This window comes from Arvicola amphibius, chromosome 1 (genome assembly GCF_903992535.2).
Source record: "Arvicola amphibius chromosome 1, mArvAmp1.2, whole genome shotgun sequence".
NCBI lineage: Eukaryota > Metazoa > Chordata > Mammalia > Rodentia > Cricetidae > Arvicola > Arvicola amphibius.
The window spans coordinates 91397374-91423037 of record NC_052047.1 but is presented as its reverse complement, the minus strand read 5'-3'; the positions used below and the strand labels follow the sequence as shown (position 1 = coordinate 91423037).

At 42.9% G+C, this 25664-nt stretch overlaps 1 protein-coding gene across 4 annotated transcripts; it reads right to left on the bottom strand.

Annotated features, from left to right (window-relative positions):
- Window positions 1–588: 588 nt before the first annotated feature.
- Window positions 589–22146, bottom strand: Mtif2 (mitochondrial translational initiation factor 2). 4 transcript variants are annotated; one of them, XM_038312194.1, is made up of 15 exons: window positions 22009–22146; window positions 20493–20600; window positions 17563–17788; window positions 16994–17105; window positions 14600–14771; window positions 13996–14156; window positions 12755–12931; window positions 10500–10639; window positions 6851–6975; window positions 5187–5391; window positions 4621–4873; window positions 3998–4138; window positions 3212–3376; window positions 1369–1509; window positions 589–786 (listed from the first exon to the last, which is right to left on the bottom strand). In XM_038312194.1, the coding sequence occupies exons 2-15, from the start codon at window positions 20552–20554 to the stop codon at window positions 614–616; spliced, it is 2253 nt and encodes a 750-aa protein (XP_038168122.1). In that variant the 5' UTR covers window positions 20555–20600; window positions 22009–22146; the 3' UTR covers window positions 589–613. The 4 variants fall into 4 exon arrangements, with proteins under 4 accessions (XP_038168122.1, XP_038168127.1, XP_038168137.1 ...); XM_038312199.1 differs by lacking the exon at window positions 22009–22146 and adding an exon at window positions 21718–22001; XM_038312209.1 differs by lacking the exon at window positions 20493–20600 and having other exon boundaries at window positions 22009–22073.
- Window positions 22147–25664: the final 3518 nt, after the last annotated feature.

Here is a 25664-nt window from a genome sequence, read left to right as displayed (position 1 = left end):
TTGAACTGGAGAGGTGGCTTAGTTAAGAGCACTGGCTGCTCTTCATAACATCCCGCCTCACAAGAGAGGTGATATCCAGAGTTTAAGGAAGTACACTCCCTGTTGATGTATGCAGGAGGGGTCAATTTTGGGAGGTGGGGGGGATATTCATTGGTTGGTTTGGTTTTTTTTTTTTTTTTTTTTTTTTTTTTTTTTTTTGAGACAGGGTCTCTTTCAGGCCTGCCTCTGACTGGGATTAAGGTATGTATTGCCTTGCCTGGCTCGTTGTGAATTCTTAACTCTGATAAGGCAAAGATAATTGCTATATAAGAAAAAGCCGGGCGGTGGTTGTGCACGCCTTTAATCCCAGCACTTGGGAGGCAGAGGCAGGTGGATCTCTGAGTTCGAGGCCAGCCTGGTCTACTAAAGCTATCTCTAGGACAGGCTCCAAAGCTACAGAGAAACCCTGTCTCGAAAAACCAAAAAGAAAAGCTAGGCATAATGATGCATGTTTAAAATTTCACAACTTGGGAGTCTGAGGCAGGAGATTCCTTAACCAGCCTGTGTTAAGTATCAAGACCCCATCTTTAAATGAAGGACACGAAACAATACATTTATCATTTTTATTGTACTTTTAAAATCCTGGATCCCAAGACGTCTTAGCTGGTACTTCATTTTCCTCATAACAAACAATTTTATCTCCCACTTTGAATTCTACTGTTTCTTCATCTAAAGTAAGACCACAGTCCATTCCAGTTTTGATGACTGAAACGTCATCTTTATAGTGTTTCAATGAGGTTAATGAGCCTTAAAAAAAAAAGAAAAAGCCACTGTTAGTATATTTAAGAGATACCTACTAAGTGGTACATGGTTTGGTGTAACTTGGTTTTCTACTTTAATGTGGGTTCTGGATATTAAACTCAGGTTGTCAGGCTTATGTGGCAAGTGCCTTAGCTGTGGATCTATTTGACTGCCCTTCCACCCACTATAGACCTTAGGTAGGAGTAAATACCAAGGAAGTTCAAAATATTTAAAAGTTGACCTGATAGATCTGAAATCTCCCATTTTAAAGGTAGTCTAAAACTCTTGAGGTTGTATCAAAAAAATCCACAAAAGATGGCAGGCAAATCTGAAGACCAGTCAGGGGGTGCCCTGATGTGTAATGTTGGGGACCTTGGGACCAGAGGACAGAATACAGGGGCTGAACAGAACAAAGGTGATTTATTTAAACAACCAAGACTAATCTTGGGAGTGCCGTCAGAACTAACTGAGGAGCCTATCAGAAATGGCACAAGCTAAGGCTAGGCAAGGGAAAAATGCATAGGTTTTGGATGTTCACAATCAGGACTTGGTGATTATGATTTAGAAATAGGTTTTAATATTGCTTACCCTTCCAAATAACTTGTCCATTTCGGATTAACTTAAACTTCTTCTGTTTTTCTAACTGACCCTTTTGAACTCTGCAGCCGGCCACAGGAACTTTTCTCTTCCCTTCTGTTACAGCAAACGTAGCTAGGATGCAAGCCTCGCCTTTAGGAAGAACACAGTGGAGGAAGGTGTAATGTGTAAGTTCCCGGCCATCCAGCATTACATATTCATACTCTGTCTTAGCCAAAATTAGTTTGGGAAATAGTATTTATTTGATTCTACTAGCTTAATTTTCACAACCAATAATTAGAATTAACATGTGGAAAATTCCAGGGGCTGGAGAGATGACAGTTGAGTGGCCCTGATTTAATGTCAAGTGTCCACCCACATGGTGGCTCATGAGCTTCTGTAACTCTAGTCCCAGGGATCTAGCATCCTGTTCTGGCTTCACAGGCGTGTAGAGACTGCACCCATACATAGCCGGGTGGTGGTGGCGCACACCTAGCACTGGAGACAGGTGGATCTCTTGAGTTCAACGACAGCCTGGTCTATAAGAGCTAGTTTGAGAACAGTTAGGGCTGTTACACAGAGAAACCCTGTCTCCAACAAACAATCCCACCCATACACATAAAAATCCTTGAGTATTTCTCTGTTCCATAAAAATCTACTGTTGCTGGGTGGTGGTGGTGCACATCTCTAATCCCAGCACTTGGGAGGCAGAGGCAGGCACAGGCAAATTTCTTGAGTCTGAGGCCAAGTTTGGTCTACAGAGAGTTCCAGGATGGCCACATATATAGGGAAACCCAGTCTGAAAGAGAACTAGCCTCAAGCTCAGAGATCCACCTGCCTCTGCTTCCTGAGCCACTATCTGGCTCAATCTATTTTCTAATGCAGACTGTTGCTATCTTTAGGCCATTTCAGGTTTTTTTTTCTTCCATATACTGAACACTAGTTGTAACTCAAGTTCTAACATCAAAGTGACCAGTTTTGAATGTTTCCTGACTGATGGTGTCAGTAATATTTGGTGTGTCCACTTCTGGAAACCCTCAGTTGGCTTTTCCAAATTGCTCTTGGTACAAAAACATAACATTTTTGTATACTGTTCATATTTAGCCTATAGTAAATCTATAGACCCAAAAATCACATCTTATAAGGGAACAAATGTGGTAAATGAAATTGCTGATCTTCACATTTTAAAAATGTTAAGGTCAAAAGGATAGATGAATTATTCCAGATTAAATAGGATTATAAGAGACGTGACAACTGCATGTAATTTATGAGCCTGAGGGGCCTGATGTAGGTGAAAAATCTGCTTTAAAAAGTACATTGTGGGGGTCAGGGCACATGACTTGATCCCAGGGCTTGGGTGCTGAAGGATCAGAAGGTCAAGGCCATACTTTGGTATACAGCTGGGGACAGCCTAGGTTATATAATACCCTGTCTCAAAACTAGATAAAATCTGATCTTAGACTATTAAGAGTTAATACTTAACAATTTTAAATAAATTTGGCCTTTAATCCGTCCAAGAATATGCTAGAATACTTGAAAATACTATTTAATATGCTTTCAATGTGTATTCATCTGTCAGTCTCAGCAAAACCAAAAGCTCCTCTATGACACTATTACCATTATTGTTCATGTGTAGACTTGAGGCAAGTTCTCAGTCACTTTGGATTTATATCCTCTGGGCTTGAATGAACTCTGTCACTGTACCAGTCACATACAAGTCACTGAATTCTCACCTCATGGTAGTCATTTTTTCTACAACATAAACCTTGTATGGAACAGCAAATCTATTTCCCTAAGCTTTGCTTTTAGGTCCTATTTACAGCACTGATGTAAATATTGGAAAGCCAGCACTCACCTATCGGGTATTCCTCCAGCCTGTGAGGCAACCTGCTGCTTAGCTCCTCCTGCAGATCTTCAATAAGATGGTAGATGATTTTGTGAAGTTTAATCTTAACTCCTTTTTGTGCAGCTGATTGCTGGATAGCTTTGCCTGCATCCACGTTGAAGCCATAAATAACACCTAGCAAGCAGGGACAAGATGAATACACTAGCACGAGCATCACAGGACAATCACATATCTTTGAGGCAGCAAGTCAAATCTAAATTGTTTTACTTCCTTCTTTGTAATTACATAGCTATTGAGTTTTGTGACTATTCTCATGAAAACTAGTAAAATTTTAATTATTTTTATTATAGGATTTTATAAATTGTACTTTGTTTAAAAGGAAGTTTTAAGATTTAAAACAATTTTTTAGATTTATTGTGACTATTTTGATTGCGTGTATAATGTGTAAGCATGCATGGTGGTTAGAAGGGGAGTCAGCTTTCCTGGAACTGGCATTACAGGGTCACAAGATGAAGAAAAGTACGGGATAGATGGCTAACAGACAACGAACACTCAGAGGGTAGTGAGAGATACCTGGAGTGCGTGTGCAACTGGGGACCAGGGTAATAAAAAAAATCAAGGAACTGTACTTGGTCTTGCACTAGTTCCCAAGGTTGCATTTCCATGACAGATGTGATTACTGATGCACTAGGAAGAGAATGCTAGCCAATGATCAACCAATCACAAGACATAAGTGAGAAGGTACACAAGATGATGGGTTCACACAGATTAATATATAGCCCATAGAATCTTTACCATCAAATGTCTCAGCAAAGTTGACATCATTTTCACTAATGTCACCCAATCCAAAATGTACCAATTCTAGTTCACATTCATGGGAAGCATCATAGGTATCAAGAAGGTTCAAGATGGCCTCCACAGACCCATCAACATCACCTACAGATACAGCAAGAGTTTAAAATGTGTTAGTTGTAAGAGGCAGGTATGTAAAATGAAAATCTATTTTAAAGCCAAGACAGGAATGGCGTTGGTAAGTAAAACCACTTTTATTTAAGTTTAGCATTATAAGAACTTACTTACAATATACAAATACAAAGAAATTCAAAGACATTTTACAATGAAATCAATACAAGCTATACTTGCTCAGAAAAAAAAAATGAACATTAAACCACTGAAAAAAAAATCGAAGTAGAAACCTACATTGATTTAAGGGTTTGTTGGGGCAGTGCACATCTGTAACCTGGGCATTCAGAAAGCCCAGGTTAGCTTGGGCTATAAAACAAGACTGCCAGCTTGGGCTATAAAACAAGACTGCCACCCGTGCCCCAATAGATAAAGGAGAGGGGTTCTAAATTATGAAAACAAAGTTAAATAATTTAAAATGGTGAGTAGCAAAGTAAAAACCTTCAAAAACTTACCTTTAATAATTAAAGGAAGTACATTTGAGTCCTTTTCTGCCCTTTCCTTGGGCTTTAAGGGTCTCTGTTCTTTTCTTTCAAGGTACTTAATATACGACCTCTTCTTCCAGTGCAGATCGCCATACTTAGCGCGGGCTTTCCGGTGCTCTTCTTGGTGCTCCTTCCGCATTTCTTCCATTATTTTCAGGTCATCTTTGCCTTTTTCCTCTTTCTGCTCAGTCTTCCTCCAGTCAACAACTTCTCGGGCCCTTGGCTTTACAGGGAAAACATGATTTTACTGAAACAGACACCAGTGTCTGCTGGGTTAAAAGCCTGTGTTTTCCCTATTAGGAGCTCAACTCATAAGTTTCAAAAAATAAAACTTTAGGAATTTTGTATATAATTAAAACAGTTTTAAAACTATCTAAAAAACATAATATAGTTAAATTCTAAAATGGTACCCTGGCCTCTTCACAGCCCCTTACAAACTATAATTAACATTAGCACTCTTATTTAATATTAAACATTATAGACTGGTACGTAAAGCCATCATTAATATCTAACATTCGAGAATTAGGCTTGCATACCTCAGATTCTACTTCAAGAATTTCATCTCCTGCAGAAGGGAGGTCTCTCCAGCCTATGATTCCCACTGGCATGCTGGGATAGGCCTCATTAAGTGTTTGTCCATTCTCATCAAACATTAGTCGAACTTTCGCCCAACTCTTCCCAGCAACTAGAATTGAGCCCTTTCTCAGAGTTCCTCTTTGAATTATAGCTGTTGTAACAGGACTAAAATGAATATAAAAAGTAAATATTCTTAATGCTATAATCAGGACGTAATTGTACTTTTTAAAACATTTTTTTTTAATGTGCATTGGTGTTTTGCCATGGGTGTTGGGTCCCCTGAAACTGAGATTACAGACAGTGGTGAGCTGCCATGTGGGTGCTGGGAATTGAACTCAGGTCCCCTGGAAGAGCAGTCAGTGCTCTCAACCACTGAATCATCTCTCCAGCCATAATTGTGCTTTCTTAAGTAGAGCAAAAAATAGTTTTATGGAGCATGTGCACATATGCGCGCGCACACGCATATGAATATGAACATATAGGATTAATTCCCTTCTCAATTCCTCAAGCAGCTTTGGCTACTATGAAGACTTTCACTTGGCCAAAGATTTATCAGGGTATACTTGCCTAACGTGCAAAATCCCAGACTTTTGTTTTTCAGTGTGGTTGTGTAGGGTTTATTTATGTGTCTCAATGTTTCACTTGCATGCATGTATGTGTGTCTGTATATGTATGAATGTATGCACGTATGTGTGAACCTCATGCTTGTCTGGTGCTCTTGGAAGAAGGCATCAGATCCCTGGAGTTACTGCTATGAGGCACCATAAAGGGGCAGGGAACTGAGTCTGGTCCTCTGCAAAACTGGCAAGTGCTCTTAACTGCGGAGCCAATTCTCTAGGCCCTCGTCTCTTAATCTAGTCTGGTCCCGACTCTTCCAGCCTTGGTCTTCAAAATGCTGGGATTAGAGACGTATGCAATGCAACCATACTGGGCCAGGCCTTAGGCTTGTCCTCATCATGACAAAAGCCAAAAACAAAGCAAAGTATTCTTTACAATAGCCAAGGAGTAAAGAAAAAGGAGTAGAAGCAGCCCCACATCTTCAGCAGACAGACGGACAGCTTGTTAAAGGACACAGGAGGGAACCTAAACCCTGCTAACTGAACCGAGGCAGCGAGAACGGACAGTGTTGCGTGACTGCGCAGACAGAGCATCCAGGCAGGGAAGGAGCCATGCGCAGATTGTTCTGACTCAATCCTACTCCCCTCTTTACCCCATCCCACACACGGCTATGAGACTGCTCATAGCTGCTAACAGTGTACAAAGCAATGAGAAAATCTCTTGTGCTTACAGGCAGAACATTCAAGAAGAACATGACATTGCAAAGACCTTCCTACACAGTCAAAGAACTAGAAATTAAAATGTAACAACTGGCATTTCACTCTCAGTCATTGCTCGTCTACAAATACAAATATCTGAGCCAGTGGGGCCTGCAGACCAATTTAACTACTCTAGTCATCTAAGCATGATGACAACAACGTCACTTTTGTGTCCTCTGTACTAGTGCAATAAAACACATTGAAAATACATTCTTTGAAACCATGGCTCAGAAACTAAAACTATGTACTATATATATTGTCACACAACCCCTCAAACAAAATTATTAGTGTCGTTTAGTAATCCCTACCCTCTTCCTTTGTCGGTGAAAGACTCTATCACTGTTCCTTCCACTGGACCTGTGAAATCTGCTTTTAGCTCCAGCATCTCCGCAAGAGCAATCGTTGCTTCTGCCAAAGCCATCAGATTGTCTCCCTGTAACAAAGAGTTAGTACATGTCAGCAAATACTATTAGTAAATGTCAGCAGAAGAAGGATGAAGAATCTTGACAGCTACAGTTTTCTTTTTAAGAATTAAAATCATGAAATAACCAATTTTATTGAAAAGGAAACAGAGCTATCAGCAAGAAAACCTGACTCAAGGGCTAATATTTAACTAATATTTGGTTTTTCAAGACCGTTTTTTTCTGTGTAGCCCTGGCTATCCTGGAACTAGCTTTGGTAGATCAGGCTGGCCTCGAACTCAGAGATCCGCCTGCCTCTGCCTCCCGAGTGCTGGGAGTGAAGGTGTGAGCCACCAACGCCCAGCTCTAGATAAGAGTTTTAAAACTATATTCTGCAACCACTCACCTATGTCTTCACCTTCCTGGATTGCCTTCCTCTATAACATAAAGCTAGATTAGATTATTCATTTGCCTTCAGTGGTGTATAATCATGCTCCTTATGACACCAAGATTACACAGCTAAGGTGGGCATGGCGGTGCAAGCCTTTCCTCCCAGCCACGGAAGAAAGAGGTAGAGGCAGGAGATCCTTGGGTTAAGGCCAGTCTGTCTATATAGAGGGTCCCAGGCCAGCAAGGTCTATTAACTGGTAATAGAAATGAGCTGACGGACAAGAAGTCCTGCTGTTCTCCATGCCAGCTAAGGGGCTGTTTGTTAGTGTTTCTTTCTCTTTCTTTCTTTGGAGGGCGAAGAGAGGGAGATTTAGGCGCGGAGGGGGGAGCGGAGCGAGGGGGCGAGGGGGAGTGGCGGCGTGGGAGAGCGATGAGAGGGAGGGGAGGGCAAGGGCCTAGGACAGGGAAGGGAAGGGGGAAGGCATTCTATTCCAAGTTTACTTCCTTTCTTTCCTTTCCTTTCATCTTTCCTGTCCTCTTTCCTGTTCTCTTTCATTGAATCTCTTTCGTCCTTTTCCTCCCTCCCCTCCCCTCCCCTCCCCTCCCCTCCCCTCCCCTCCCCTCTCCTTTCCTTTCCTTTCCAAGACAGGGTTTCTCTGTGTAGCCTTGGCTGTCCCGAAACTCCCTCTACAGACCAGGTTGGCCTTGAACTCAGAGATCCTTCCTCGGCCTCCTGAGTGCTGGGATTAAAGGTGTGTGCCACCACTGCCAGGCAAGGTGTCTCTTGGTCAAACCCGTGTCCTCTTTCTGTTCAAGAACTGAACCTGGAGCCTTGTCAAGACACAGATTACTCCTGAAGTGTAGCCGCTGCCCCTGGTTACTTCATTTTGAGAGAGTCTTTCAAAATTGTTCAGGCTGGCCTCAAACTTGCCTTAGCCTCCTGGGTCATGCCTGGCCAACTCTAAATACCTTAACCTTACCACAGGGAGCTTGGCATCTTACTTTGGAACACAGTAATATAGGTCATATTTTATAAACACAAGAGGAGTTAGACACAGTTTTACTATTAAAAGAAGCATAATTCCTAAGCATCTTAGAGGGACCAAATTTTTGGAAAATAGGATGAAGTAAAAACCTTATTAGAAAAAAATAACAGCATCCAGAACTGTCCCTTCAATGAATGGGGGGGGGGGGTCATTATGAGGAAGCTGTGAAATACGAAAGGAATAAAAGAACGGGCAAAGGAGGTCATTACTCAGTAGTGGCCTGAAGAGAACGGGCAGATGTTGACCTAGAGGTGAGTTACAAATTCTAGATCATAACTGGAGAATATAGTTATGGTTTCCATCCAGAGAGTAAATAATTGATAATTTAAAATAAAATGGAGCTCAACACAAATGGTATTAGTAAAGACCAGAAGCATCCCATGGGCAACAACAAAACCAGCCTGTACAGTACTTTGCTTCTTGCTATGGGAACATATGTAACGAGCGATTCAAGTTGGGCTGATTCTGCCTCTGTGAGCTTGGGGAAGCTGTGACAGCAGGAGCATGATGAACAGACGAGGGCTGTGATGCTCGGCTTGCATCCTCACAAGCATTAGCTGTATCTAGACACATCATGGGCTACAGGCAACTGATGGCTGCGGGGGAGGGCACTGGCTTCCCTCAGGGATGTGGCACTGGATGAGCTGCCCTTGCGCCGGTGGACGGTCCTACACCATCGCGTGCTGGCAGTACTAAGTGCAGTCTTGACGGGCAATGGTGGTACACGCCCTTAATCCCAGCACTCGGGAGGCAGAGGCAGGCGGATCTTTGTGAGTTCGAGGCCAGCCTGGTCTACAAGAGCTAGTTCCAGGACAGGCTCCAAGGCTACAGAGAAACCCTGTCTCCAAAAAACTAAAAAAAAAAAAAAAAAAAAGGTCTTGAAGGTGGCAGGGTAAAAGTGGTGGTGGGAATAGAAGGAGGTGGAGAGGAGGGAGTAGGAGTGTATTTCATGAAAATACATTATATAAACCAGGTAGTGTATGGCTATAATCCCAGCACTTGGGAGACAGAGGTAGGCGGATCTCTGAGTGTGAGGCCAGCCTGGTCTACTATAGAATGAGTTCTAGGACGGCCAGGGCTACATAAAGAAACCCTGTCTCAAAAACCAACAACCAAAACCCCAAATGAAAGAAATTCTCAAACAATAAAGTTTCTTGAGAAGGGATCTCACTGTGTAGCCAGCCCTGCTATGTAGCCCAAGCTGACCTCAAACTCAGAGATGCACCCATCTCTGCCTCCCAAGTACTGGGATTAAAAGCATGCACTCCCACATCCTGGCACAAACAATACTTGAAATATTTTTAGGTTTTTTTGAAACAGGCTCTCAGTATGTAGACCTGATTGGCCGGGAACTCGCTATGCAGACCAGGGCGGCTTCACACTCACAGATCTACCTGCCTCTGCTGGGGATAAAAGAGTGTGCCACTATGCCCAGCTCAACAATAAATTTATTAAAAAGAAAAGAAAAAAGCCATAAATTATCATAGACAATTCCAGAGTTTTATCTTTTCGGCAATTCTAGATACTGTCAAATTTACAAAATTAAAAAAATTAGCTAATAATATTAGTAATTTTTATGTATTTAAATCTCTCTTAAGTACCCAAAGACCTAGTCTATTGTTTTCTGCTTAGACAAGGCATGAAACATAAGTACTTTTTGTTATCAACTGGTCACCAGTTCTGCTTAAAACACAAGCTTAAGGGGCTGGAGAGATGGCTCAGCAGTTAAGAGCACTGACTGTTCTTCCAGAGGTCCTGAGTTCAATTCCCAGCAACCACATGGTGGCTCACTACCATCTATAATGAGATCTGGTGCCCTCTTCTGGGGTGTAGATATGCATGCAGGCAGAACACTGTACATAATAAATAAATCTTAAAAACAAAAAACAAAAAACACAAACTTAGGACAGGTGTGGTTACGCACACCAACAATCCCAGCACTTGGGAGGCAGAGGCAGGGGAACTGCGGTGAGTTCCAGACCAGCCTACTTAGTGAGTTCTAGGTCAGTCAGAAGAGAGACCCTATCTCAAAAGAAAAAGGAGTGTTCTTTCAGTATGCACTGCTGTGTAGGACACCGAGCGCTCACAGCTGCGCACTGTCCTGAGACAGCCGCACTCACCCGAAGTGCGGACACATGCACGGCTTGAACATCGCCACCGTAATCTTCACACACCACATCGTAAGCCAGGAGCTCTTTCTTCACTTTTTCGGGATCAGCAGCTGTTTTGTCGCATTTATTTATCGCAAGGACAATAGGAACTGGAAGAGCAAGAATCAGGGAAAGTGCAGATGAAAACTCCTTTAATTCCCTGCATTCACTGGGAGAAATGCCGACCGCTGTGGCTTTCTCTTCACTCGACGGATGCAGATATTTAAAAGACCCACTTTAGACTCACATTATCCTACTCTGTCGTCTAGACAGAAAGAAAAAGAAAGGCTAGAGAGAAGAGTCAGTGGTTCAGAACACTGGCTCAGGTCACAGTGGTGACACATCCTCTTAATCCCAGCACTCGGGAGGCAGAGGCAGGTGGATCTCTGTGAGTTCGAGGCCAGCTTGGTCTACAGAGTGAGTTCCAGGACAGCCAGGACTACACAGAGAAACCCTGTCTGGGGGTGGGAGGGGGAAGGACAGGGTCTTACTATGTAGCCCTGGTTGGCCTGAACTTGCTATGCAAACTCAGCTGGGCTTGAATCCACGGAAATCTGCTAGCCTCTGCTTCTGCGTGCTAGGATTAAAAGCATGGACCATTGCTCCCAGTCTCTATTTGACCCTCTGGGGGTCAAAAAACCCTTTCACAGGAGTCACCGGAGACCACTAGGAAACACAGACATTTACATTCCGATTCACAACAGTAGCAAAGTTACCGTTATGAAGTAGCAATGAAAATAACTGTATGATTGAGGGCCAGCACAACATGAGGAACTGTATTGGAGCCACGGCATTAGGAAGGTTGGGAACCACTGCTCCATGTTTGTTTTGAGATACATTAGTCCAGGCTGGCTAGAAACACATTATGGAGCTGAGGATCCTCCAGTGTCTGAGCCTCCAATACCTCATGTTGAAGATTCCACACGGCAGAACCAAGTGGTACAGATCTCAAACCTCACTCCTACCGGCATATTCGTCAATCAGACACAGCTGTTAGCCCTTTCAACTACACTAGTAACCGCTGGGTAAGACATAGTCACTGGTACCAATGTGTCATGAACAACATCGGAATAACCAATACTTTTTATTTTATTTTATTTTATTTTTTGTTTTTTGAGAGCTTTGGAGCCTATCCTGGAACTAACTCTTGTAGACCAGGCTGGCCTCAAACTCACAGAGATCAGCCTGCCTCTGCCTCCCGAGTGCTGAGATTAAAGGCATGTGCCACCACTGTCCAGCTCCAACACTTTAAAAAATTTTTTTAATTAGGCTTAAGTCCTACCCTACAAGGTTAAAACCCATATCTGGCACCATTCCTGAGCCAAGGACCTATAGCTAAGGGAGAACCTACTGCTACACGCTAATATATGGACATAGTATTAAATTGACTCCTAATGACTTATACCCATGGATCAATGCATCTCTCAGCCCTCACCTGAGAAGCTTCTGTTTGCATGAGATGGTGATCAACACAGAGACCCACAACTGTCCAACTGCAGAGAAAACTGACTGCAGGATGATCAGCCCTAAAGGGAACATGTATACTCCACACCACCCCTGCAAAGCTCTGGATGCTCAGCCCTAAAGGGACATGAACACTCCACACCACCCCAGCAAGGCTCAGGCGTTATTGTGGAATGCGGAAATGGGGTGGAAAGGATGTAGGAGCCAAAGGCGGTAGATGACCACAAGGAGACATTGTCTTCTGGATACAGTATGGCAGTTTCACTATAAACTCATAGTGGTGGTGACAGCATGCACAAAAACCTGTGCAAGCCCAGGCTAGACCAAATTTCAGCAAATAGAAGAGTCAGGCACACAATCCCACCTCTAGCTATGGAGCTATTGGCAAGTGTGAGCTGCTGGGAAATGGGAGAGAGTTTTCTCCTAAGAGTGAAGCTCTGGGAAACCGATCGCACTTCAGACCACACACAGAATATGTGAGCAGTACAAACTGGTCTGGAATTGTTTTTGTTTTTCATTTGTTTGTTTTGTTTTGTTTTTTGAGACAGAGTTTCTCTGTGTAGCTGTGGCTGCCCTGGAACTTGCTCTGTAGACCAGGCTGGCCTCAAATTCACAGAGATCCACCTGCGTCTGCCACCTGAGTGCTGGGATTAAAGGTATGCACCACTACCGCCCGGCTATAATCTTTGTAGTAGGTCTCTAAAAAGAAAAAGCAAACGGCAATGTCCTACTGTGTGAGTTCAGCAGGGCACCTCCCATACCTTGTGCTTCTCTGGCATGCTGAATAGACTCTACAGTTTGCTTCATCACTCCATCATCTGCAGCTACCACCAACACCACAATGTCAGTCACCTGAGCGCCTCTGGCTCTCATTGCTGAAAAGGCAGCATGTCCGGGAGTGTCAAGAAAGGTTATCTTTTCTCCAGAAGGCAGGGAGACTATGGAAACAGAAACGCAAGGACACCAGTTACTCAATTTACTTTTCAACATGAAGGAATATATGCCATAATCAGACATAATATGTGAGATATATATATATATATCACACACACACACACACACACATATATATATCTCATACACACATACCATACACATACATACATACATAATACACATGTATATATGGAGATTGGGTCCTTGTATGTTGCCTTGGCCAGCCTGGAGCTTGCTATGTAGATCAGGCTGGTCTTGAACTCATAGAAATCTGCCTAGCAAGTACTGGTATTAAAGATGTGTGCTAACATACCTAGTTCACTAGTTTTTTTTTTTTTTTTTTTTTTTTTAATTTGATTCCTTCCACTAATTTTAACCAGAAAAACACAGATGGAAATTTCATAATGAAAACAAAATACAGTGAAACCATGAAGTCTTCTTTTTCATGTTATAATTCCAAGCCAAAAGTCTTTGTATTTCGAGGATATAGCTGCTTTGGTAAATGTATTGACTGATTGCCATTCTGGAGAGAGAACCCACCAATAACTAGTTGTATAGGTGATCACTTCTACATCAGCAAACTGCAGCTATACAATTATCTTGAGCCACAAAAAAGCAATTTAGTAGACAGTTGATCGCTTCCGGTTTGAGTGCAATAATAACAGGTTTAAATCCTAGCTATGTACTCTGGACATGTTACTGAGCTCCTGAGGGGCTTACAGGTCATAAAAGGAATACTAATACCTACCTCATGATGTTGTGTGGTGAAAAAAGACAAAGCACGGAAGATATTTAGCAGAGTAAGTGCCAAGGACATCTGCCTACATCTGATATTATATACACACAATTAAAGAGGCGAGGTTCTTTAATCCCGTAAGAGCAAAATAGCTGTGTTTGCATAGCAAGTCCGAGATAACTGTTCACTGCCCGCTCGGTACCTGATCAGCCCAGTGGCTTTGAGCAGCCTCTTTACTTTGGATCTGTATACTTCACAGCACGGCATTTGACTAAAGAGAACCAGGAAGTGGGGTTCCCACGCACACTGCAATGTTATCTGTGTCCATACCAAGAAAGGCACCAATATGCTGAGTGATGCCTCCGACTTCCATTGCTGCCACTTGAGTTTTTCGGAGTTTGTCAAGTAACGTCGTCTTCCCGTGATCAACGTGGCCCATTATAGTAACAACTGGGAACCTTGGTGTTAACAGAGCTGGGTCTGCCCGGGGCCTACAATTAACAGCAAAGGAGTTTCATTTCTTAAGTGTCAGAAATAATGGTGGATTGGTTCACAGCTATCACTACAAGCTACCGTTAACAACAGAATACAACATCCAGGTTTGATTAGCCATGACGATTTATCCCTTTCACACAGAACAACTTATGGCAGAATGGCCAATGACTCACGTTTGTTATAGGGTTGGCTTCTTCAGATTAGTGGGTAGAGCTGAATCAAGATTTAAAATTCAGACTAATATATGTAATCAGCAAGCTATGAAAAATCACACTCCGTTTCATTAAAAGCTGAATATACTTTCTGATGTTTTGAATAAATATTAACTCTATAGTCACATACCATTTTAACCACAAAAGAAACTTCAAAGTAAATTTTCCCTAAGATGCCGAGTAAAACCGCACCGTGAAGTATTAGTTAATATGCAGGTAAGTTTTACCTTCTTACAGCATCTTTGTTTTCTCTTGCTTTCTCCTGTTTTAATTTGCTCCATTTCAGCTTCATTCCTGCCTTCTTTATAACTTCTTTGATCCAGACTTCATCTAAATGTGAGTTTGCTTCTAATGAATCTATGTCAATGGCAGTGTTCAATAAAGCTTCGTATATATAATCTGGTTGGGATAAAACACAATCTCTTATAATCATGAATTAAAATGTTTAAAAAGTGAGCTCTGGGAACTGGAGAGATGGCTCAGCAGGTAAGAGGACTGGCTGCTCTTACAGAGGCCCTGAGTTATCTCTGTAACTTCAGTTCCAGGGGCTCCGTGCCCTTTTTTGGCCTCTTAGGGCACCAGGCACATACAGTTAAATCAAATATAAAGACACACATGGAGGCAAAACACCCATGTACATTCAAAAATAAAAATAATAAAAAAAATCATTCAGAAACACAGTGCTTCAGTCCGTGATGTTTCTGTGTATAAAAATAAAGGTATCTGTGAGGATGATAAGAAGTTTTGTGTCTCCAGACTCCCAACATAGTGTAGGAGACACAAAATCACTTATTTTCATCACACATAGCTCTATTTTTATTTATTTATTTATTTATTTATTTATTTATTTATTTATTTTGAGACAGGGTTTCCCTGTAGCTTTGGAGCTTGTCCTGGAACTAGCTCTTGTAGACCAGGCTGGCCTCGAACTTACAGAGATCCTCCTGCCTCCACCTCCTGAGTGCTGGGATTAAAGGCATGTGCCACACTGCCCGGCATAGCTTTATTTCTATACACAGAGAAGCATCACAGACTGAAGCACTGTATTTTTGAATAATCTTTTTATTATTTTACTTTTTTTTTAACATGCATGGGTGTTTTGCCTGCATGTGTGTCTGTTTAGCACACGTATGTGCCTGGTGCCTACAGTATTAGAAGAAGGTATCCCTAAGTAAGAAGAATATATGTGGTGGACGTGTCTATAATTCTGGTATTTAGGAGACTTGGGAGGAGTTAGAGGCTAGCCTGAGCTACACAGTAAGACCTTTCTCAAAAACAAAACAAAGAACAAACAGAGAGAGAGAGAGAGAGAGAGAGAGAGAGAGAGAGAGAGAGAGAGAGAGAGCAAAGAACATTCATTTTAGTGGCATGTTAGTAAATAGGGAAGCTGTTAATAAAAGACTGGGCAGTGGTACACGTCTTTAATCCCAGCACTTGGGAGGCAGAGGCAGGCAGATCTCTGTGAGTTTGAGGACAGCCTGGTCTACAGTGAAACCCTGCCAAAAAAAAGAAAGAAAGAAAGAAAGAAAGAAAGAAAGAAAGAAAGAAAGAAAGAAAGAAAGAAAGGAAGGAGAGAAAGAAAAAAATCAATAACACTCTCCAGCTCCCATCACAGAATTTCTTCAATCACAGTTGATCTCACGTCACCAACACTTGCCATGGCTGCAGATGGCAAGAGGTGAGTACTACAACACCACGAGGCCATGTTTCCACTAGACAGATATGATAGGTATTAATAACCCAAAGGCAATGAAAATAGGAAACAGTAAAGGAAATTACTAAGTATTGAACTCAGGCTGCATACACACTCTGACTTGTATACACGACAAATAAATACGTTAACTTTTTAAAGTTTTCGTGAATTTTTACCACCTTTGTTTATGATTTATTTATTTAGAGACCAGATATCATGTAGGTTAGGTGTGTGTAGAATCGCTGATCCTCCTGGCTCAACTTCCCGACTGCTGGGGTAGCATGGGAGTGCCATTTGAAAATGGGTGTCCTAGCATGTATAGGACCCTGAGTTCAAGGTATGCACCACTGCTGCCCGGCGACTTGGAGCTCTTTACGTAGACCAGGCTGGCTTTGAACTCACAGCCTCCCAATTGCTTGGATCAAAGGTGTGTACCTCCATATGTGGGCTGTAGCCAATTCTCTTAACCTCTTGAGACATCTCTCCAGCCATACAGAAAACCTTTCTCATAATCACTGATAAAGTTTAAAGAGCTACACTTGGGAAGGAGTCAAGAAATGATTAGGGTTTGTAACCTAAAATGAAAAGAACTGGTATAACTTGAAACACTAACCCAGCTCACCCAGGATGCCTTAACTTCACTGCAAGTGAAACCTAAACTTTAGCCCGGCAGTCGTAGCGCACGCCTTTAATCCCAGCACTCGGGTGGCGGGTGGATGTAGCGCATGCCTTTAATCCCAGCACTCGGGTGGCTGGTGGATCTCAGTGAGTCCGAGGCCAGCCTGATCTACAGCGTGAGATCCAGAAAAGTCAGGGCTGTTAAAGAGAGAAATCTTATCTCAGAAAAAAAAAACAAAAACAAAAACAAAAACAGAACCCCGACGCTTTCATGTCCCGGTATGTTTCCTTGTGAAGTTTTCAGGCTCACCTACGTCTTTTGCCATGGCTTTGGCCAGTTCCTCCACAGTCATTCCAACCCATACTTCCACATCCCTTTTAGACTTAACTGGAGAAAACTGGGATCTTGATGGTTTTTTTTCCTAACAGAAAGATAGAACACATAAGCGAGAAGGGGAAAAAAAAAAAAAAAACAAAACACGTGTCCCCCTCTCCCCGCAACACACAGAGTTTCTCTGTGTAGCCCCCTGCTGTCCTGGCATTGAACTCAGAGATCTGCCTGCCTCTGCCTCCCAAGTTCTGGAATTAAGGGTGTGCACCATCATGCCTGGCTGAAGGAAGAAAAATTTAAGTGACAATTTAGATTTATTTTGTAATATGTACCACAAATTACAGCTATTCCTATCAGCAAAATTTTTGTAAACACTTAAATTGCACAACAGCAAGAGCAGAACTACCTGTTCTCACAAAGATCTGTATAGAATATGGCCTCGTACAACATTCTATAAATGATAAAATGCTCAAAAAATATTTCTATACATAGTTCTATACACTTTGACTTCGGATCAGGTAATGGAGATGATAGAAATCTGCAACAACCTTCTTTGTCACAAAAAGCCTGTGCTGTTGTAAGGCGGCACCAGCGAGCTTGTCCGTCTGCCAGGGCCGGGCGCACAGCTGCTCGGCCCACACTGGAGAAGCCGGTGAGAAGCCAGGCTTCCACCGCGCAAGCGGTCCTCCCTGACTCAAGCTGCGCAGCTGCCTACAGACAGTGTGGAGTCGCAGCAAGTGTTCCAACTTCAGCAGCTTCTGGTTCATGCTTCTCCTGGGGGCGGGGGAAACAATTTTAAAACAAAATTTTGGTTAACAGTTAAATCAAATTAGCAAATAGGAGTCGAAGATTTACTATATGCAGATCACGTCACAAATAAACTGGGTTTCTGCCCTCAAAGAAGTCATGGACTAGTGAGAGAGGAGATTCTAGGCGAAGTCCGCTCCGGACAATAGCTATTACTACTGCTCTTGTTACCATTACAGTGAGATTCATAGACTACAACAAACACTTCACAGGGGCCAGCGATACAGCGCGCGTTCTCACATGCTTAACGCTGCTCAGCTGCGTCTGGCACAGGCAGGGGATCCCAGCACTCAGGTGGGAGCCCAGCTCAGGGTCCGCCTTAGCTGCAGTTCATGGCCTACTTCGGCTACATATGACATTGTCCAAAAACTATAATTTTTTTTTCAGGGGCTTGGAGAATCATAAAATACTTGTTTAGCATATACAAGAACCTGAGTTTGATCACACATACAGACACACACACAGATAGTCTCAGTTAAATACTTCAACGTTCATTTTAAAGCCTTTTCTCTCTACTTATATAAGTGAAGTTACATTATTTTTTTCAATTTATTCCTGTTTTGCCTGGGTGTATGTCTGTGTACCATGTGGGTGCAGCGTCCCCCAAAGCCAGAGAGGCATCATGTCACGGCCCGGAGCTCCAGACAACTGTCAGCCACCACGTGGGTGAGCGGTCTCTCCACCGGAGCTCCAGACAACTGTCAGCCGCCGTGTGGGTGAGCGGTCTCTCCACCGCACTCTTATCTTCTAAAATTTTTGGTAAAGAACGTACTGTTGTTTTATAACATCAAGGATTATTCTTTTTTAAAAAGATTTATTTGTTCATTTATTATGTATAGTTTTCTGCTTGAATGTATGCCTACAGGCCAGAAGAGAGCACCAGATCTCATTACAGATGGTTGTGAGCCACCATGTGGGTGCTGGAAATTGAACTCAGGTCCTCTGGAAGAGCAGCCTGTGCTCTTACCCTCTGAGCCATCTCTCTGGTCCCAAGCATTATTCTTTAATGTTACAGAAAGAATAAAAATTATAGAGTATTGCATTGAATTTACCTTACTCATATAGAGCAGCAGTTCTCAACCTGTGCGTTGGGGGGGGGGGGTCACATATCAGATATACTGCAAATTTACATAATGATTCATAACAGTAGCAAAATTACAATTAGGAAGCAGTAATGAAATATTTTATGGTTGGGGGTCACCACACCACGAGAAACTGTATTAAAGGATCACAGTATTAGGAAGGTTGAGAACCTGCTGTAGAGCTATCTGGAACAAAATTCTCAATTTTTTTGTTGTCTGAAAATTCTTTTAACTGTTTCCCTCATCATATAATATGGTATTTCTACAATAAACTTATAGTTTATATTGATAGAGAACTTATAAATATCAATATTTTATGTTTAGAAATAGCAACAGCATAAGACATGATCAAAGAAATGGAAGTGAGTTTGCTACATAATAAGACATTAAAGTATGATTTTAATGGAACATTTCAATTCATCGTCCTCACATGTATTCTGTGGCTCTGGCAGGGTAAACACACTGACTTGTTTGAGACAGGCCTTACTGTATTGTTAGGCTGGTCTGGAACTCATAATCCCCGGCTTCCACTTCTACAAGCTGTGATGAGACATGTCAACCATGCCTTCCCATTAATGTTTTTGTTCTCATTTTTCTTCCCTCCCCTCCCCTTCCCTTCCTTCTTTTCTTTTCATTTTGAGACAGTTTCTCTGTGTAGTCTTGGCAGTCCTGGCACTTGCTCTGTAGACCAGATGGGCCTCAAACTCAAGAGATTCACCTGCCTCTGTCTCCTGAGTGCTGGGGTTAAAGACGAGCATCATCACCTCTCTGATGTGGGATTCCCCTCCGTATGCTGTGAATACCACTGGTTAATAAAGAAGCTTTGGGCCTATGGCAGCACAGAATAGGGCAAGGCAGAAATTCCAAGCAGATCGAGGGAGGAGAGAGTAGGCAGAGTCAAAGAGAAGCCATGTAGCCGCAGGAGACAGACGCTGGACACTGGACAGAACCTTACCAGTAGGCCACAACCACACGGCGATACACAGATTAATAGAAATGGGTTAATTAAGATTTAAGAGCTAGCCAATAAGAAGTGTGAGCTAATAGGCCATGCAGTGTTTTGTTTTAATTAATACAGTTTCTGTGTGCTTATTTTGGGTCTGGGCGGCTGGGAAATGAATAAGCAGCCTCCACCTACATCACTTGGCTGTTCTGTTTTTAAAAGAAAGAAATGATGGCCAGGTGTGGTGAAGGTGACTGTAATCCTGCCAGCTGGGAAGCGGAGGCATGAAGATCAGAAATGCAAAGCCAACTTTGGCTACAGAGTGAATTTGGGGCCAACCCAGGCTTCAGGAGATCTTGTTTCAAAAAGTAATAAAATGAACAAAAAATAAACCCCACTGTTGGTGAGATGGCTCAGCAGGCAAAAACAGTCTTCAAGTTTGACAACATGGGTTCAACCCCAGAATCCATTTTAACATGGAAACAAAGGTTCAACTCCCCCAAATTGTCCTCTAACCTCGATATGTACATGACATACCTGCACATACACATAACATACATCACAAATGCACAGAAAAAAAAACAAATAAAAGGAAAGAAGCAAGAGTTGAAAAGGACACAGTAGAGTAAAGTTGTGAAGAAACTACCTGGGGAGGTAACCAAAGAACCGTGGGTGGACACCTGCTCTGACACAAATCAGCATTATCATGGCAGAGCAGGTCACTCTTGTCCTGTGGGCCTCATTCTCCTCATCTCTGTAAAAAGAAAGGAAACGTGTTCAACTATCTGTCCTGTCTACAACGAGGCCACAAAGAGAACATGACATGATTTACTTGTTTCTCACTGATAACTGGCATGCTTTGAAGATTCACCACCATTAGTCAAAAAACATCCACAAGTTACTCTCTTGCTCATTTGGAGATAGTTCTGAGGCTTTGTGTTTAATATAGTTAGCATCTTACCTTCTCACCCAAGTAAGGTTCAAAAGTAATTCTGGCTTCATTCCAAATAAATGAAGGAAGACTTAAGAAATTCAAGCCAGGCCTGGCAACAACAGCCAAAGGCTGTCTCCATCCTTGGCTACATAGGGAGCTCAAGGGCAGCCTAGGTATATCAGACAAACCACCACTCAGAAGAAAAAGTGAAAGAAAAGAGAAAAAAGAAGAGGGAGACGGAGTGTGGGGGCAGGGAGGAGAGAGAGGAAAGAGAATACATTGTTCCAAGTCCACGGACTTCAGGTTCAACCTGAGGTGCTGCAGGGAGAAAAGAAGAGGCCAAAGCGATGGCTTTGGTACAGGGCACTGCTGCTCTTGAGACAATTTAGCTCAGTCCCAAACATCCGCTTTGGGAGGCTCACAACTCCCCTACTCTAGCTTCAGGGGATCTCACTTTCTTCTTGCTTCTATGGGAAGGCAGGCATAACACACACACACACACACACACTTTTTAAAAAAATATTTAGAATCCAATAACCAAGCATTTACATGTCTATCATATACCTCAAAAAGCAAGTATGCTTCTAATCTAAGAAGCGAAAGGAAGTGCTCAGAGAGCATAGGATTCCTTAATTTTTTTTTTCCTTTTGGTTTTTCTTGAGACAGGGTCTCACTATGTAGTTCTGGCTGTCCTGGAACTCACTATGTAGGCAAGGCTGGCCTCGAACTCAAGAAATCTGCCTGTCTCTGCTTCTAGAATGCTACCACTTAAAGCACCAAAGGCGCGTGCCCCCACGCCCGTTTATAAATGAGTTGTGAAACCAGATTGAAAAAAAGGGCATGAATGAATGGAATGGTAAAGGCTACAGGACAAACCAACACAGAAAAATGTAACTGAGGAATCAGACACATCAGGAAAAATAACCCAAATCTCCACCTGGAAGGAACGTTGGTTGTTAAATATTCCAAAGCCTCTCATTTACATAGGACACTGGAACTCAGGTCTGACAATTCAATGCGAGGAGATGGTGGGTGTGCTGCAAATGCGGAGCTGAATTAACAGAAACGCCTGAATGGACCAGCTTCAAGTTTTAGAAAGGAAAAAGTAGCTGTGAAAACCAAACCCCGCCGCCGCCTCGCGAGCCCCCGGGGCGCTCGTGGGCACTCATCAAGCCGCGACAAGTGACACTGGCACGCGAGACCACCCTAGCTCAGAGACTCCACTCACTCAGCTCCCAGGCGAGACCTCTTCCGGACCCAGAATTGTGGGTCAGTCCGTCCGTCCCTTCCGTAAGGTCCCCGTTCAGCTTCCGGTCCCGCCGGAAGCGCCTTTCCTAGGGCATTCGGGGCTGTCTGTGGCTGGCGGAGGCGTTCGGTGCGTCTCATCCCTCCCCGGGGAGGACGTGTCCTCCACACACACGCGTCTCTAGCAGGAAAGAACCGGTGCACGGTGGCTATAGAGAGCACTAACGGGACTTAAGAAGTCACCTCGCGGGCACGGTAGGTAACGGAGCGTGGGTGCTTGGGCTGCGAGCCCCGCCCATTCCCAGTGTTACGGACTGGGAGGTGTTTTGTCAACGCTCTGTGCCGTGCCTCGACTTCTTCATCGCTGTATTTCAGCGACTTGTTGAGAGCACCTTGCTCATGTAAACATTTTTAGTTTTGATTTTCGTTGTTTTTCTCCACTTTGGAGTCTTGTTGGTCCATCCTCTTGATCACAGCCATCACCACCTGTTGAGGTTAACTCGTTTACATCTAGCACGTCTACAGAATAATGGAATAGGAAAGTTTCTTCCCCAAAGCACGCTTTGCACTTACCTCCCATTGTCTACCCTAACTCAGGTCTCTCAACCCACTCCTTTCCCCCTTTTTATTTTATCTTTTTTATTTATATTTATTTATTGGTTTCAGCTTTGGAGCCTGTCCTGGAACTAGCTCTTGTAGACCAGGCTGGCCTTGAACTCAGAGATCCTGAGTTCAGAGGCCTGCCTCTGCCTCCCGAGTGCTGGGATTAAAGGCGTGCGCCACCACCGCCCGGCTCTTTCCCCCTTTAAAAAAATTGTATGTATATGGGATGGGAGACGATTTGTGGGAGTCAGTTCTCTTTCCACAAGGTCGAAGGGATAGAACTGAAGAACTTAGGCTTGGCAGGAAACTCCTTTACCCAGTTAGTCATCTCACCACCCACTTCCCCTTCCCATCACAAAGGGTTACAATCAATATTAATTAATCCTGGAAATCTTTTTATCAGAGTCTCCACTGATCCCACACTTGAAAATGCCTTAAGTTCATTCCAGTTCTTACCATTTTACCTACTGTTCAAAAACATCTAATGGAATTCATTTTCTGCAAGCAATTCTTTGCTCTCACTTGCTTTGGCAAGCAATTGAGAAACCAGTAGAAATGCTGTTGATATGGCCTACTAAAATTAACCTCCAGCCACCTGTTAATTTTCTTGCATCTGTACAAGCTCTTCATCTCTTCAATCTCAACCACACCTCCTGTTTGCAGTTCAAATTCTTTTGAATTATCATCATCCCCGCAAACCTCCAGCCTGGGGTCATTGTCTTTTCCATAGACATTATGTGTACTGTTTTCAGCTTTGCTTCTCAGGCCTCTTTGAAACTCCTTAACTCTGCTTTAAACCTTTGCAGCCATTCTGTATCTATGCATAAACACATACAGATGTATTTACTGGGAGTGTGTAACATGTTAGTGCTGGGTGGTGGTGGCGCACGCCTTTAATCCCAATGCTGGGGAGGCAGAGGCAGGCGGATCTCTGTGAGTTCGAGGCCAGCCTGGTCTACAAGAGCTAGTTCCAGGACAGGCACCAAAGCTACAGAGAAACCCTGTCTCGAAAAACAACAAAACAAAACAACAACAACAAAAAAGAATTAATGCTAGTATTTAAGATTGTAATAAAAGGGAAGTGGAGGGATGGTTTACTGGATAAGAGCACTGGCTGCTCTTCCAGAGGACCTGGATTCTATTCCCAGTGCCCACATAGCAGTTCACAACCTTCTGTGACTCAGGTTCCACAGGGATCTTACGCCCTCTTCTGACCTCTGCATGAATGTGGTATACATACATTCAGGCACATGCACATATACCAAAAAAAATTTTAAGAAATGAATAAAACTTAGGTTGAGTTGCTGACACTTTTAAATGAGTTTCCTTTTTAAAAAAAGAAAGATGGGAAGAAAGACCATGGGCCAGTGAGGCAGCACCTGTGCCCACACACTGGGAAGGCAGGACAGACGCCTGCAAGTTGTCCTCTGGTCACCATATATGCTGCGTGGCACACAAATGCCACACCACCCACCCACTCCCTCCACAAGTACACACACTAAAGAACCTGTGTTTATCAAGGAAAGCAGGGCTGCTTCATATGTTGCTGTCGACAAAACCACTGTATCTGTAAATTTAATATGCAATAAATTCTGACATTGTGAAACAATGTTAATGTTTGTCTGCTTCTGACAGTGTGCTCGGGTCCAGCTGACTTCTCCATCCTTACGATAGGAGCTAATTCCTCTGAGATGACTCTTGTTTTCATAATCTTTAGAAAACAGTTTTCCTGGAATGGGGTAGAAAAGATGATGCTACACACCACTTAGTGGTTTTGGATATTGTGAGAGAAGCCAGTGTTCTTAAGTACTGAGTCACCTCTCCAGTCACCTAGTTTGTTTTTCCCAGCTTAGTCTGCTATACAGATTTTTGTTTGAGGCAAAACCACAGTGCTCATATTTGCCATATCCTTAAATGTTAATATGATTGACAGCACTGACACACTAGGAAAATGTCAGTTTACTGAACAGGCCCTTTGCTGTTAGACATTTCTGCCATTTCTACATGGAATACTGGATCTTTCGTGTCTAGCTTTAGCCCTATCTCCACTCCCTCCACTGTGACATCTGGTCACAGTGCCACAGGACATTTCCAATACCTCCCTTCCCCAACTTGTGGACTTTTATAAACTAGACCTCTGGCGAACTCATGATGTCACCTTCGCCGAATGCCTTCTCTGATACATCTTCCCAGTCAGGGTTCCCGAAAGGTCCTCATGGCACAACTAGGCACATTTTCTTTAATCCATACTCATTAAATATTTCAGTCCTTCTGTGTGTGTGTGTGTGAGAGAGAGAGAGAGAGAAAGAGAGAGAGAGAGGAGAAAGAGAGAGAGAGAGAGAGAGAATCTTACTAGATTTTAAGGTTTTTGAGAGCAGAAAGCACACATTTCATGTGCATGCAACATATATACTGAAAGATTTGTTGAAAGAGATGGCAACAAGCATTAAAGCAAATACTGTCAGACTTGCTGTTTGGTTTAACAGTGCTGGTTGTCTTAGGACTGCTTTCAACTCAGCTATCTTTGAGCTGCTGTTACTTATTTGAGGAGCTAACATCTTTCACCTAATAAATCCAGTGAAGCCCTTCCTGTCCTGGGTGTTTATAAATATTCCACTTCTTTTGGGGGGTGGGGTCTTTTGATTTCCTTTGGCAGGTAGGCTATAGTTGTAATTTTTCTTTCACCAAAAACAGACACTAGGGTCCTTTGATTGTTGATTCTCACCAGTGGTCCTCTCCACAAGTCGGCCTTACTGCCAAATGCCCACAGTTTTCAACAGCAGGTCTCCCTGACTGTTATTCTGTGGAAATGCCACAGACTTCCTCTTATTTTCCTTTAGAAACAATTTGTTGGCTTCCACTTTTGAGGTGCAGCTACTCCTGTGACTAAATGACGATTTCCTCAAGTCCATGCTGGCACTTTTCAGTGGGACTGTTTTCTTTTAAGGTTCCTGAGTGTTTCCCCTGAGGATAAAGGACCATGACAAGCCTAACATTTCTTTGTTCTGAGCGCAGGTGTCTGATGAATAGGAATGG

Excerpts from the sequence above, each read along its gene's own strand:
- Mtif2 (XM_038312194.1), bottom strand. The coding sequence starts at position 20,554 with ATGATAATGCTGATTTGTGTCAGAGCAGGTGTCCACCCACGGTTCTTT. Across the intron at positions 17,106-17,562 it reads GGCTTTTTGTGACAAAGAAG|GAAAAAAAACCATCAAGATC; the intron begins GTTGTTGCAGAT and ends TCTTTCTGTTAG. Across the intron at positions 4,139-4,620 it reads ACTTCCTTTAATTATTAAAG|GTGATGTTGATGGGTCTGTG; the intron begins GTAAGTTTTTGA and ends CTGTATCTGTAG.